At 36.9% G+C, this 14,877-nt stretch overlaps 1 protein-coding gene across 3 annotated transcripts in view; it reads left to right on the top strand.

The window, feature by feature from the left end:
- Nucleotides 1-2,000: 2,000 nt before the first annotated feature.
- The window catches only part of kif5a (kinesin family member 5A), an 84,091-nt gene continuing 71,214 nt past the window's right edge, over nucleotides 2,001-14,877 (top strand). For 2 of the 3 annotated variants that reach the window (XM_023325220.1, XM_023325221.1), the window contains exon 1: nucleotides 2,001-2,521. In XM_023325220.1, coding sequence (XP_023180988.1) covers nucleotides 2,393-2,521 — 129 coding nt within the window. In that variant the 5' untranslated portion in view covers nucleotides 2,001-2,392. The remainder of the gene's footprint in view (nucleotides 2,522-14,877) is intronic. The other variant, XM_005797043.3, reaches the window with a different exon arrangement.

Consider the following 14,877-nt stretch of genomic DNA (forward strand, 5'->3'; position numbering starts at 1 on the left):
CAGGACAGTTGGCCAAATGGTGTGTTGATAACAGCTTGTAGCTTAAAACAAAAAACACAGTTTCTGAACTTTAGGAGATTGTCAGTTGTGCACTTATTTTGAACAGCACTTTGGATATTAGGGAATCCATAAACGTTCACCATGTATGAAGCGGACAACCCACATAAATTCACTGTACTTCGTCTACCAGCTGAGGATGTTTAACCTGAAGATTCTGATTCAGTTCTTTTCAGCAGTCATTGTGACTACATTTGTACAACTGTCTGGTTTGATTTGGCTACTATATATCTAACAGAGTGCTAGAATGAACACACTGGACTCCTGAAAACTGCTCCCAATTATCCCCATTCATTATTTTTTGCAGACAAGGAAAAGAACAAGAAAACAACTCATCCTTGACCCCCTTATGCCCAGGAGATGGACTATTTGAGCTGCAACTTTCTTGGAAGGCTTTAGACAGCTGTGAACTGAAAAATAAAGGGGGGAAAGCAACTTTATGGGTTGAGCAACTTCACAAACAATTAATCAATGCAAGTCACATAAATGTGTATTACATCATGTGTATTTTGTTGTCCAGTAAGGATATTGTTTCATTGGTTATATTTTATTTCCAGTACTTTTCAATATCTGTGCAACTTAATACTGAGAAATGTGTCGGTTAGCTTTAGTAAAATGCCAGAATAATGAAAAAGAATTATTACTGAGAATATGGGAATATGTGTGACTTATTTTTTACTTTGTAAGCATTGCGTTAAAACTTTATGACTAGGACCAAATGTCCTTCTAAACCCTTTCATCTCAGGTTGCTGGAATTGTAGTACATTCCTTTTGACAGAAATTTTATAACTTATTGAGGTTTAGAATAATTAACCTTTAACCTGTTGTTGTTGTCTTATGATATGGCTTCAATATTTCCTCATAAAGTTATTTTCTGTATTGTGTAAAGTGGACCAGTTTGTCAAGCAAAACACCTTCACAACATGATATTGGATATTGCCACCTCAAATATTTGTTCTAAAGCTTGAAGTTTCTCCCTTTCCCTGCTTTTTCTCTTCCGAATTTAATAAAGGCCATAATGACAGAAAACTTAAAATTTTGTTTCATCAGCACAAAGGCCATTTCTCCAATAATGAAGGAATTTGTTCCTGTGTGCATTTGCAAAATTATAATCTGTTTCTCTTGCTGTTTCTACAGTAATAGCTTCTTCCTCTGTGAGTCGCCTTTCACCCCATGTTGACACCAAAGTCTTTTCACTGTGAATAATGACACTGTCTCACCAGGATGGAGAGATGGATGGACAGATGAATGGATGGGTCGATGGATCTCACACTAGGAAGCAGCATGTTTGAAGTGTTGCTTTAAAATACATCCACAGGCGTGCCTCAATTTATTTTGATGGTTGACAATTAGCCTATAAAGCTAAAAAAGTCACAGCATCTTGACTTTTCACAAATTGTTTAAACACACAATCTTAGTGTAGGTTCAGTCTTTTTGAGGACTACATAGAGTATAAAGTTCTAACTTCGATTGCATCACACTTCATTTATTAAAGAAGTATGTGAGAACAAAAACACAATCAAACAAATGCATCCCCTATTACATTAAAGTAATTCGATTGTGGAAATTCTATAGTAAATTAAAACATCATAATACAAATAGCACAACGCTTTATACTAATATATTTAAAAGCATATGATTTTGGCCCACATTGCTAAGATTACCATGAAGGATTTTAAAAGAAACTATAGATATATACCCCTTTGCTGCAGATGAGTGAGGTAGAAAATTTGTGCAAATAAGTTCCTTTTTGGTAAAACATTTGAGCAGCACTCAAACTATTACACTGTTTGAATGTAGCATAAGTACACAAACTTTTTTCTTTTGCATGAGACAGTTGGGAGTTAGCCAGAATAATGGAGCTGCTGTGTGCTCCTCCGCTCTGTTCAGTGATGCTGATGAGGGAGGATGTGAGTCGCTACTCCACCACGCCCCGCCCCCATTGAGAAGGCAGTGATGCAAGGCATGCCTCTGAGAAGCCTGCAACCCGTGCAGACAGACAGGATCACTGTGGACTACGCTCCTCATTTATTGGCCCCCCATATGTTCTCCGCCGCTCAGCTGCACGGATTAGTTTGAGAGGGTTTTAAAGCTGAAAATTACTCCCAAACAGCTTGCTTTCTGCTTTTTGTTTCATACTTATTTAATCATTTCTGGATCTAAAAAGTCGTAGTTCTGTATTCCCTCCAAATGCTTCGCCTGTCAGACTCGCTTTGCATGTGGACATAAGCCAGTGGGTTCAGTCAGGTGCTTCGACACAGGGGATCTTATTTAGGATAATTTTTAAAATTCCTTTCCTTCTCCTGGAGGCGCGTCCTTTATTTTTCCTTCCGCGATGGCTGACTCCAACGCTGAATGCAATATCAAGGTGTTGTGTCGATTCCGTCCGCTGAACCAGTCCGAAATTATCCGCGGAGATAAGTTCATTCCAATATTTCAAGGGGAAGACACTGTCATCTTTGGGGTAAGTTGCTTATCTCCTTCTCTGTTGACACCGTTGCATGCACTCGAGTGATGTTGGGGGTTGAACTTATCATCTCACAATCATATCCGATCCTGACCAGACTGATGACTTGGAGCTTAAAGGCTTGAGGCAGGGATCAAACTAAGTATAGCCTCCAATAATACTATTGGTAATACTATTCGTATTCTGCAGCATAATGTGCTGCCGCTATTTGAGGGCGATAAAGACAAAAAAAAAAAAAAAAAAAAGAAAAACGAAAAAATGCATTTGTGCATTTTTTGTAGTATCATATCAATTGCTTTGAAATAATACATCACTTGTTTGTGTTAAAGATGCTTTTTGTGTCTAAAGGTTTTAACTTTAGGGCTTCTGTGATAAAAAATTGAAAAATCTCATCATCAACTCTTAAATTATTACCCCGCCTTTTTGTTTCAACTTAGGCTTGTTTGCTAGATATTGATCTGGTGGATTTTCTTGTCTCCTCCAGAGGCGGTCTTCGTATTAAAGCCTCCTGAGGAAGCCCCTCCTTTTGCTTCATCTGACACACAACTAAATGCTACAGTCCATTTACCTAATAAAACCCAATCTGAAAAAAAGAACAAACATATAATGTTTTATAAGCATTAAAAAAAGAAAATACTAAGCAGATACTAATTGATCTAGATCAGTGTTTATCAATCCTGGTCCCCAGGGACCACTGCCCTGCATGTTTTTGGATTCTGCAGCACTTGATGGCATGCAGAGGAGGTCATGTAATCAATAGAATCAGGTGTTCTGGAACAAAGGCACATCTAAAACATGCAGGTCAGCAGTCTCTGAGGACCGGCATTGAGAAACACTGAATGGATAGATTGATTTTCAGCATCCATAATCATTGTAATGTAATTCAATCCTTGTTTGATCAGTCTGCACATCGTGCTTTCTATGCTTGTCTGATGCTTTAGTGATCTTAATGCCAAGAAAATATTCTGAATTTCTTCTTGTCTTTATTGAAAATTTCATTTTTTAAAAAGCAATCTCTGGTCTGTGTATAACAATCAAGATCAGATCTAACCAGTCTAAATATGTAGAAATACAGTGTAGACTCTTTAAAACACTCAAAACACTAAAAGAGTACCCACTCCTATTGACTGAACATGAACATAAGCAACAAAAACCTTGTTTGTTCAGGGCACCACTGATAAATAACTGTATTTTACCTCAGACAGAAAAAAAATATATTGCTCATATCAAACTCCACCACTTGGATAGTGGTGTAATAATTCTTGGATAATTAATCAGAAAGGTATTGATTCCTTTGCTTATGAATGTTACCAGCTGCCTGCTGATGATGTTTTAGGTGAGATGCAGATGGCTTTGCTTTTGGAGCAACTCAAATTGAAGCTGATGGTTACTATCAGTGATTATGCACTGTAATGGAAGTGAACCAATCCCTAATAGGTTTATTAATGTACACCTTAGGCTAAGGTTAACAATGTGGTCGTAATTCCACACCAGGTGACATTTAGAAAAAATAATTGAATCATGGACAAATATGAGAATCCTCTAAATGGATCTGAGGCTAATATTTAAGCACATAGTACAGAAATAAATGCATTTGTCAGTGCGCAGAAATAGACATGTATAGATATGGCCAAATATGCAAATCTATGAATTCATTTCACACTGAATGCAGAACATCTGCTCGCTACTACAATGGACACACACACACACACACACACACACAGCAGAGGAAGATTATGAAAGAAAACTGAACCCTTCAAGCCAGAGCGGTTGACTTGTAGTGATGACTGGGACAGCAGAAAATCCCTATCGGCTCACTCTTGTTTTCATGCACACATCTATACCAACACAGACTGAAATGCGCTGCAGGTTTGTGGGGGAAATGGTCCTGCATGACTGACTATTTTCGTTGTAGCTACAGAATGTTTCCAGCAGACTGAACCATTTCTCTGTTTATGCATAAAACTTAACATTATTAAGAAGATTAATATTTCAAAATCAAGAATCCCCACATCAGTCTTGGCACCTGAGTTTGAACAGCTCTGAAGATGTTAGAGAGAAGCAGCAAGGTTAACCCTAATAGTTAGTCTTGTGAAATATGAAACAGATATGTAATCACAGAGAATAAGATAAAAAAAAGTTTATCGAAATTAGTCAGACTACGTACACCTCTACTTGCGCACTGATTGACTGAGTTTGACATCGTCCATATGAGAATGAAGAATAATATTAGCCAGTCAACAGTGAGCTGTCACTAAAACAAATCTGCTTTTGTTACCTGTCAGTAAGTGTGGCAGGAGAAGACTCCAAAACAATAAAAAATAATAACCTCCAGAAACACAAGCAGACATTTCTGATGCATTCTAAGTCATTTCATCTTCTAACCGGCACTCGGTGTTCCTCCGTTCAGACGAATGTAATCATGGCAACGCAAGTGGAGTTTTCATCTTTCTGAATGCAATTACTTCCAAGATGTGCTCTGTATATAGGAGGTTATAGACATGTAAATCCATTCACGGTTTGCATTTTCCTATTTGGAGTGTTTGTCTTGTACAAGGAAGTTGTGAATGAATATGTCAAGTTTGATGAGTATTTATAACACCAAGCCAATAGGAAACAAGTTAATGCAAACATTGTGAAGGTTGATGAAAACAGATCAGTTCTGGGCGTTCCTAATGGCCCACATTGGTTGAAGATGTTTTCTTTCAGAACTTGGTAGTGTACAGAAGCAGTGACCTGAGCTTGTGATTGATGGGTTAACTACTCTCTAGTGGCAGGCTGGAGAAAACTTCAAGATAGTAAAAATTATAGAAAATAGTATGCTGTTGTTCTTTGACTTCTTTGAAGCATCACCATGCATAGAGTGCATCGTAAATACAAAGTGAAAACAAATGGCTGTGTTTGTTTTTTGTGACAGGAAATAGTCATTTAATTAGGCAATAGAAATGGTATGAGAATTTTTCTTTTTTGCCTTTTTGAAACCTTGGTACACTGAACTCTTGCCTATTCATGGTTCAGTATTTGCAGATTTTATTATGGACCGTAACTCCAAATTATTGAAGGAAAATTCATCTATTTGAAGGTAAATTCTGCTTTGGAAGCTGAAATACTTAATATGCTATTGGATAGTGTTTGTAAAACAGTCAACCCAGGGGTGACATTTATTTTCCTTGATAGATATACAAATGCCAATACCATTTCTACCGGGCATGCTACTACATATTAACATGGTAAAATTGGTTATTATGTCATGTCTCAGTGAAGGAAGACACAGAGTATGTATTTTATACCTTAATTGCACCAAGTCACATTATCCCCCGTCCACCGGAAATAAACAGTTGTTTTGGAAGTTTTCCTGCTGTTTGCTGCGCTGAACTGTGCAGATTTTTTTTATTGCTTTTACTATTGTCCTCTCTGTGCATGGAAGCAAGATAAACTGGGTCCTTGTCAGTTCTTTTTTGTCACCGTTCCAGTTGTTGGATTTTTTTTATATTGTTCTGACTGCATGGGTGAGCCAATGAGAAGCCTGTTTCTTGTTACCGCTTGAAGATTTATGAAGATTACAACAAATATGACATTTCTCTATGGGATGGTATCTCATCTTTCTTAGTTTGAAGAGTGATTAAGCAATATTTCTTAGTGTGACATCACAGTTACACTCTTAAGAAATCAAGAAGAATAACAAATTCTAATTTAAGCTTCTTAAAAGAAGAACAGTGAATTATTTCTTTTAAATAATGTGTGGAAAATCAATTTTTTCACACTTCCATGATTAATTAATTAAACTGAAAACCACACAACATGACACGTACATGCTATAAATTCAAAACGGAAGGGGTAGTGTCTAATAAATTATTTGCATTATGTTGCAATTGCAGTTTTGTTATCAATCAATAAAGACTTTCAGAGATGTGTGATCTGCGAGTGATTATTATATTGATTATTATATATTATATTTAAGCTCAGAAAAAAACTCACACTTCATCACAAATTTTATTGATGTCTATGCTTTGCCCCAAATTCTACAAGCCAAATTTTATGTAAACTTATGCAGAATTTATGAAAGTTTCTGCTGCAACTTCAGGACATATGATAAAAACCAATTTTTTTTTATCCAGTCATGATTTTGTGGACTTTTTATCAGAATATTGAGTCTAAAGGTGTTCATAATATATTTGTATACAAAACTGGTTCTCACGGGGATGCAGAAAACTGATTCTTTTAAATAGAGTGTTACTAAATCCAGAAATTGAAATGAAGAAATAATTTTGACTTTATATCAAGCTGTGTTTAACATAAAACTTGGAATGTAACCTTAATGGTAGCAGCTCCACCTACAAGAGAAGCAGATTATGTTAACATGTCCTGAAATGAAATTCTGTTTTAGGAAAATTGGAAAAGAAATGGAATAAAACAATGACAAAAATTAGGATTTCTTCTGCTAAGTTTAAATCTTGTTTTGTTTAGAGCAGCAGTTAAGAGGATCATTTGAAGCACATAGTGTTCAAACTCCTATTTTCATTTGTGAAGATTTTTTGTATCATACTTTACATAATCCTGCCGAGGTTCTAACTGATTTAATGGTTTGAGCCTATTTGCACCCAGCAGACGTGAAATAACATTAGCATTCAGTGTGATATTCTGTAGATCTGAACACCTGATGGGTTTGAAGCAGCTCCTCTGCTCTTTTTTTTTTAGCATTTGTTTTAGTGAACAGCTGTATCTTTTTGCTGTTTGTTGATGGGTAGATAAATGTCATGTTCAGGACTTTATGTGACTCTTAATTATGCTCTCTGGTTCATTAGAGCTGCAGATCACAACATGTTAGCGTTCCTCAAAGTCCCTATGAGCAATCAGAGAAATTCTCAGTCTATCAAAATCATCTATCTGCATGAAGATGTAGATGTGTTTCTTCTTCTTTTTTTTCTCAAGAATTTTCCGTCGTCACTGACATTGCCACCTGTGGAGCTCTGAAGGTTTCTGTGGCGTGCATGTGTGTGTGTGACAGTAATAATTCCTGAGCGTGTACTGCTCCGAGGCATGGCCTTTGTGTTTGCTCTGCACAAGAGTGACACAGCTGTCTCTAGTATTTCACTGTCTGCAATAATGCAGTGTCACAAGGCCAGATTGTCCCTCCTAATCTTCTGGAAAGCAAAAACAGCCGCCACTATGAATCATGCTTTCAGTTCTATAAATAAATTAACAATCACCGTGACTTCCGTCGCAGCAAGATATATGGAGGTTTTTTTCTGCTTTGACGATGTCATATAGACATAAGCTGTCCACATGCTAAGCTCAATAAGAATGGATTTTGTTCTCATCATATTATTAAAACAAAATAAGAAATAACTCAGAAGTCTGAATGAAATATGCTTCATTTCATACCTCTGATATTGGTCATATTTCTTGTTCATTGTTTTGTACTTAAGCTGTACTAGCCTTCAGAGCCTCACTAGTTCTCAAGGGGATCGTTTTCATTACCCCGTGTCCAACATGAGAAAAATTATGCACTTTGTAATCCTGCAGTTGTTGAAAACCCTTGTGATTATTTGTTCTCCAACCCCAGGCTGCATTTAAGAGTGAGGTGGGAGCAAATTGCTGATTATTATATCCCTCCTTATCATAAGTATTTTCTGTGAACGGGAGGTGCAATTATCACATTGATTTTTTTAACTTTAAGTGCCTCGCTAACTACAGGTAAATGTGCTTTTTTGTGTTTATTACCATCTTATTAATGTTGAGGTATTCTCAGTTATAAGGCTTGACTTGATTCTGACTGAAGTCACTGAAGATCAAATCACATACTATTTGTATTATCTTTTTACTAAATAGTTGTTTTTTTTCCAGAGATTTCGTTTTAATAAATAGATCAATATCAGAAAAGCGCACCATGCATTTTTATTCAGCCCTCTTGAGTAAATACTTTGTAGAACTACATTCTTACTGCACTAACAGCTACAAACGTTTTTGGATATGTCTCTACCAGTTTTTTACATGTACAAATTGAAAGGAGGAAGACATTTCCAAGTCTTGTGCACAGACTCTTAATTTGACTCTGGGCTTTGACTGGGCCATTTCAACACAATAATATGTTTTGATTAAAATATTTTATTATAGTTCTCATTGCATGTTTACAGTTGTTATATTTCTGGAAAGGTAAGCTCTGCCCCAGTTGAGCCTTTTGCAGACTAACAGGAGGTTGCATCCATTTCCCATCAATTCTGACCAGCTTCCCTGTCCCCACTCTGCCACTACCTTGTTCCACCCATGTTTCAGGTCCTGCACAGTGTTAGTTTTATGCCTCACATAGCTTTTTCTATGTAGACTAAGATTTAAAATTTTGGTCACATCTGACCTGAGCTCCTTCTTCCACATGGTTTCATTTTCATTCGGTATTCTTGGCCAGCAGTTGTACTTTCGACAGTTTATCTGCAGTCTTTGTAGTTGGTTCTTTGATTAATTTCCTCCATTCTCAGCTTGTTAGTTTAAGTGGAGAGCCATCCTTTGCTAGGTTTGCAGGTTGTGACGGGGTTCTAGTATGATTTAGTCAAACATAATGACTGGTCCAAGTCAGAGATCGTTTTAGAGGAATTTATTAAGCTCGCACAAAGATGGCAGGTGTAGACCACACACGAAGGATATCCAGAGCAGGTTAGAAATCAAATAATCATCAGTACCTTCACTGCAACAGTCCGTCACCCCCAGCGTGACTTCAGGAGTCTAACCACAGACTGACCTCCTGTGGCGTAGAGCGTTGCTTTTAAAGCCACAGGCTCCACCCACAGACAATCCAAACAAGCAAAAATACTAAGCAATTACTTCTAACTCAAATCAACTCTTAAAGTATACAGAATAATAATAATAATAATAATAATAATAATAATAATAATAATAATAATAATAATAATAAAAGATAAAATAAATAAATAAAATAAACTTGCAAACAAAATACAATACTCAATTTAATAGACAACACCCAGTGCGCTCTGATGACATCACCACCTCATGTGACTCCTTCCCTGCACGCCACAATCCGCAAACGCCCTACTTGAAATCAGAACCGGGAAAACGTTCAATGCTGAAAACAGGTTAGAATGAATGTCCAACTGAAGCAGGAACATCGCGTGTGCACCCACGACGAACCGCATCAGGTCAAACTGCAACAAAAGTAAGTTAGTGATTGTGTACGTGATTGTGTGCGCGGGTGTGCGTGCATGCCGACACGGACTCTCTAATTAAGTCTTAACTCGTAGTGACGGCTCCTCCGTAACACAGTTGTATCACGAATCGGAAATAATTCCATGAGATGTTTAAAGTTTGAGATATTGTTTATGGCAGTTAGTTGCATTGCATTTTATTTAGGGTTATCATAGTAAGCTGAATACAAATACATGTCTATCACATAAAATTGCAGGAGAAATACACTGAAGTTTGTGGTTGTAAATTGATAAATTGTGGAAGAGTTCAAAAGATATAAATACTTTTGCAAGTCACTGTGTATTAAACATGATAAAAGCATCCATCCAGCTGTGTTTGGGAACCCATTTGAATCATGCACATTAAAGAATTATTGATTCTCCTATCTGCTGCACTCCTTTTTTAATTTGCTAGATTTTCTTTGCTTAGTTGCTTCTTCAGTGTCATGTGTAAGAGTCTTCTGGAGCTGCTGCAGTGTTGCTGCAGTTATCGCTGTGAAATACATGCATTAAGGAAGAAAACAGGAATACGAATTTTGTATAAGGTTGTCCAGTTCTTTGTTTTCACTGGTTTCAAAACCTTTTGCTGAATTTTGTGAGAGTGAATCTGTTGTTTGGTATGGAAATGCACAAGACAGACATGTTTTTTTTTTTTTTTTAGTTCAGTACGAACATGATGTCTCATTAACAACCACTTTGTTTCTAAGACAACAATAATTTCTGATGGGCTGCAGCTCTTCTGTTGTCTTCTCTTGTCATTTTCTGCTTTTTTCTTGATTATGCGCTGAGGTAAGAAGAAGGACGGGAAACAGCTGGTGCTGAAACAAACTGTCGATGGTGCATGTCGGGCACAGCTTTAATGTCTTCTACCTGTCTCAAATATTATGGTATTTATGGTCCCACTGAAGTCATTTCTTCTCAAGGATGTGTTCTTGGTGTGTCTTTAACTGTCTGCAAAACAAATGCTAATAAAGAAAAAAGTCATAAATGGAGGTTCAAAGGGTCTCTCCTGGTCTCCTACCCCTGTGCACACCTAAATGCTCTAATTCTATCACTGCAGTGCACACACCCTATTCAATTACAGACATAAAAGGGATTGCAATGTTAGGTCAAGATCTCATTTCACTTTTTCGGTGACATGATCAGAGTTCCCTCCTCTCAGGGACTGACCTCCTCGTCTTCCCCTTTCTTGGCCTTTTTATTCTTCTCTTTCCTGGATGCTCCTCCTGTGTAAAGCTTTATTTCACTGGGGACAGATTCTGCTGCTCATTTCCCAATGACTCAGCAGCAGTTTTGAAATGATGTTGGAGAGGAAGCTCAGTCTCATCTGTCATGCTGTTCATTTTGGCGAACGCTTCTCACAGGCTTTTATGACATAAGGAGGGAGAGTCTGTCAATCTGGAGCCAGAATACTAAAGGGTCAAACAACTTTGAAAGAGTCTACTCCTAGCTTTAAATGAGGCTGTAAGTTCAGACGCCCATCTCAACTCTATTCTTTATATCACTTTGACTACAGTACCTTGCAAAAATTCAAACTCCATTCACTTTTTCATTGTTTCACATTACAACCATGGAGTTCAATGCATTTAATTTAGACTTCATATAACAGAGAAACACAGCACATAATTGTAATAATTGTAAAGTGGAAAGGTAATAATATTTTTTTCTCAAAATCTGTTCTTAAATAAAAGTGTAAAGTGTGGCATTCAGCAAGTATTGACTGGTCAGTTCCTCAGTCAATTCTTTATCGAACCAACATTTGGTATAATTACAACTGCATGTCTTTTGAGGTGTGTCTTTATCAGTTTTATCAATATAGAGAGCAACATTTTGTCCATTTGTCTCGCTCATTCAGATTGCTCAGAGAGTATCTGGGGAAAGACATTTCTAAGCCTTGCCACAGATTCTCAATTATCTTTATGCCCTGATCTTAACTGAGCTATTCTAACACATAAATTTGCTTATATCTAAACTATACTTGTTTAGTTGTAGCTCTGGTTCAATGTTCAGGGCTGTTGTCTTGCTGAAAGGTGGACGTCTGCAGCTTCTAATATTTTTTTCCAGTGCTATGCAGTGTGTAACTCGTTCCTGACAAGCTCCCCATTCATATCTGACCAGCTAAACATCATGATGCTGCTACACACAGTGTAGAGAGTGTTCAGTGCATGGTGCTAGCTTTTTGCCACACGTAACATTTTTCTTGTAGCCCAAAAAACAAGGCAAATCGTGCTGGCTGTATCCTCTACTTGGCTGATAGAAACTACAATCAAACCTCTGATGTATTCCTCTCAATTATGCATTTTCTGCTTTGAACTACCCCGAATTTGTGGAGAGCATGACTAATATTTGTCCAGTCTACAGATTATTTAACTTGATCTGTGAGTCTCTGCTGCTCCTCTAACGTTATGAGCCTATTGACTGCTTCACTGATTAATACGATCACTTTAGATGTTCTGTTTGGTTTGCAGTTGTGCCATACTCTTTCCATTTTCAACTGATGGATTGGAAAATGTTCTCTGAGATGTTCAATACTTTTTTTCTGACCCATTTACTGTATTCCTTGCTCTTCAAAATGCTGTTTGTTCACTAATCTCTTACAAGTATCTGAGGCCTGCTAAATCAAATTGCTATGATGGTCTGTGATCAATGTAGGACCTATCCTGTTTCTCACCCGGGGACCTATGGAGATATGCACCAGCCACTCCACAACCTGGCAAGGAAAAGTAGGTGTAGATACCAGATAGAAAGAGTCCACACACACAGAAACTATTTGCTAATTAAGGGAATTTGAACTTTATTTCAGGGTGACAGAGGTCACACACAGTTTTGTACATCATTTTGAAAACATTACTCTATATTGGTGAATCACCCACAATATATTAAAGTTTATTGCTATATAAACATAGTAGGGAGGTGTTCAAAGGATTGCCATACTTTGGCAAGATACTACAGTTGTATTAAATAAATTAGAATAATAAGCAACAATACAATAACAGTAACAACCATTAAGTGGGTATTAAATATGCCTTTCAAGTTTTTCATTGGTTTGATTTAACATTTTAATTTTAAATGTTGTGTTTTCATTTGCTGTAAGCAGAAAATTGTTTCAGATAACAGATATAAAGGCTTGAAAACATCTGTCATGTAATGTATAAATCTAATCTATGTAATGTGTTTCACTAACTGAATTGAGTTATCAAATTCAGTAATATTCAAATTTACTCAATATAAGGCTATATGTGGATATGTTGACCTATTTTTAACAGTGAGTGACTCAAATATCTGTCAAAAAGAAGTGCCTGTTCTCATTTCTTTAATGTTAACATAACACTGACACCAATTTAGCCAGCAGTCACACTCAACAGGATATTAGCTGCCAGTTCATTTTTATTTTTCACCAGCACACGTGCAGCCATGGATAGATAGGCTTGTGCCGGTTCGTCAAAACCTTTCCTTTCCATTTCTGTCCCCTTATGAATGGATCGGGCTGTGACTACACCAGGCCTTTTAGCTCTGGGGAGTGTAATGGACCATATTCTTCCCATTAGCCATGCCTGCTCCCTGGATGCTGCCTTCATCTGCCCCCAGCGTCTCTGGACAGCTCATGGTGTCTGATTGCACATGCTCACACACGTGTCTGCGCATCCCAAGACCCTGAGCAGTTTTAATTTATTAAATTTGTGAGAAGAAATCCGTGGTACAAATCCCTGGTAGAGCATCTTCGTCTTTTGCATGCCGGATGCAGAGGACTCCAATTTCCTTTAATTAATTAGTGTAACTCGTTGAACTGACATTTTAGAACTCTGAGATCTTCTCCAAAACAGCTTTTGACTCCCTTCCCCAAGGAGATGAGCTTTGAAAAGTATTTGCCTTGGATGTTTTTTTTTAAAAGTCTTTTTAAACCTAATTTGCCATGATTGAAGGGTTGCAGTTAAGCAATATAGGATAAAAGAGACTTAGGAAATTATATATACATTTCAGGCATATTTAATTTATGTATGACCAGGGATTGGCCCAATCCTTGAATCTGAAAGATACTATTTACTGTATTTCAAGTTGCAGCCTTTTGATGCTCTTTGCTGTTTCTAGCAGACACATATATAATGACAGCACACCAACTTTTCACTTCCTACATGCCACATTTTCCACCATTCTGTTTTTTATTTGTTACGTTTTATGCGAACTAATGAGATTTGCTTTTTCTGGAGGCTTTAAAATATGAAGTTATTTGCATTTCTTTGCAATAAGATTTAGTGAAGTTTTAAAAAAAAAATCGCCTTCAACCATGTTAATTTTCACAGGAAATCTTTGTCTGTTCTAATATTGTTTCAATTTAATCTCAGCTACTCCTATCTCCACATTTTCACTGGTCTTGGTAATTACTTCCATCTCAATAGAAATGTATGTTTATGCTAGACTCCACAGCATCTTCCATTCTAACCCTTTCAGGATCTAATTTATTATTCCCTCTGCTGACAAGACATGTGGTCATTAACAGGGTTTCCACTAATGGCTGCATGAAGATACTTGCTGGATTTAGTCCATGTGTTTTCCTTTCTCCCTTTTGAGGATCTACATGCTGTCGAGATTATGGGTTCAGATTTAATTTGTGCTTTGCTCCAGATCAAGGAACATCTCTGTTTTAATTGGCAGTGAAAAATGTCTGCCTTATAACATCCACCCCATTAGCCTTTACCTTGGTACTTCACTTCTTTAATTGATCAAGTAATCACCAAACAGAATGAGCATGCAGATCAATGAGTTCAGTGAAACTATTGAAATTATGTTCAAGTCTAACTTTGTTGCATTTTAAAAACTTGTAAAAGCTCAGTGTTTTCCTGGAGTTCACCAACTGTAATTCTGTATCCCTGTCTGCTCCTACATTTGCAATCAAAATTTTTAATTGAAATTGAATGAAACTAAAATGTTGTTTGTATTGGATAGAAATTAGTCTTTTTTTTTTTTTGCATAAACAATGAGCAGCATTTCTGATCACACTCTTTGCTTACCAAACAGAATAAAGATGATGTTAGGTCTATGATTATACATGTGCAATTTTTCTCTAGCTTAAATAAAACTCTTCATGGGTGAACCTTCAGATTACTGAAACACTTCCACAGTAAATATTTGGAGTTTCATTTTTGATTTGTTTTCGTT

This window comes from Xiphophorus maculatus, chromosome 20 (genome assembly GCF_002775205.1).
Source record: "Xiphophorus maculatus strain JP 163 A chromosome 20, X_maculatus-5.0-male, whole genome shotgun sequence".
NCBI classification, from domain to species: Eukaryota; Metazoa; Chordata; class Actinopteri; order Cyprinodontiformes; family Poeciliidae; genus Xiphophorus; species Xiphophorus maculatus.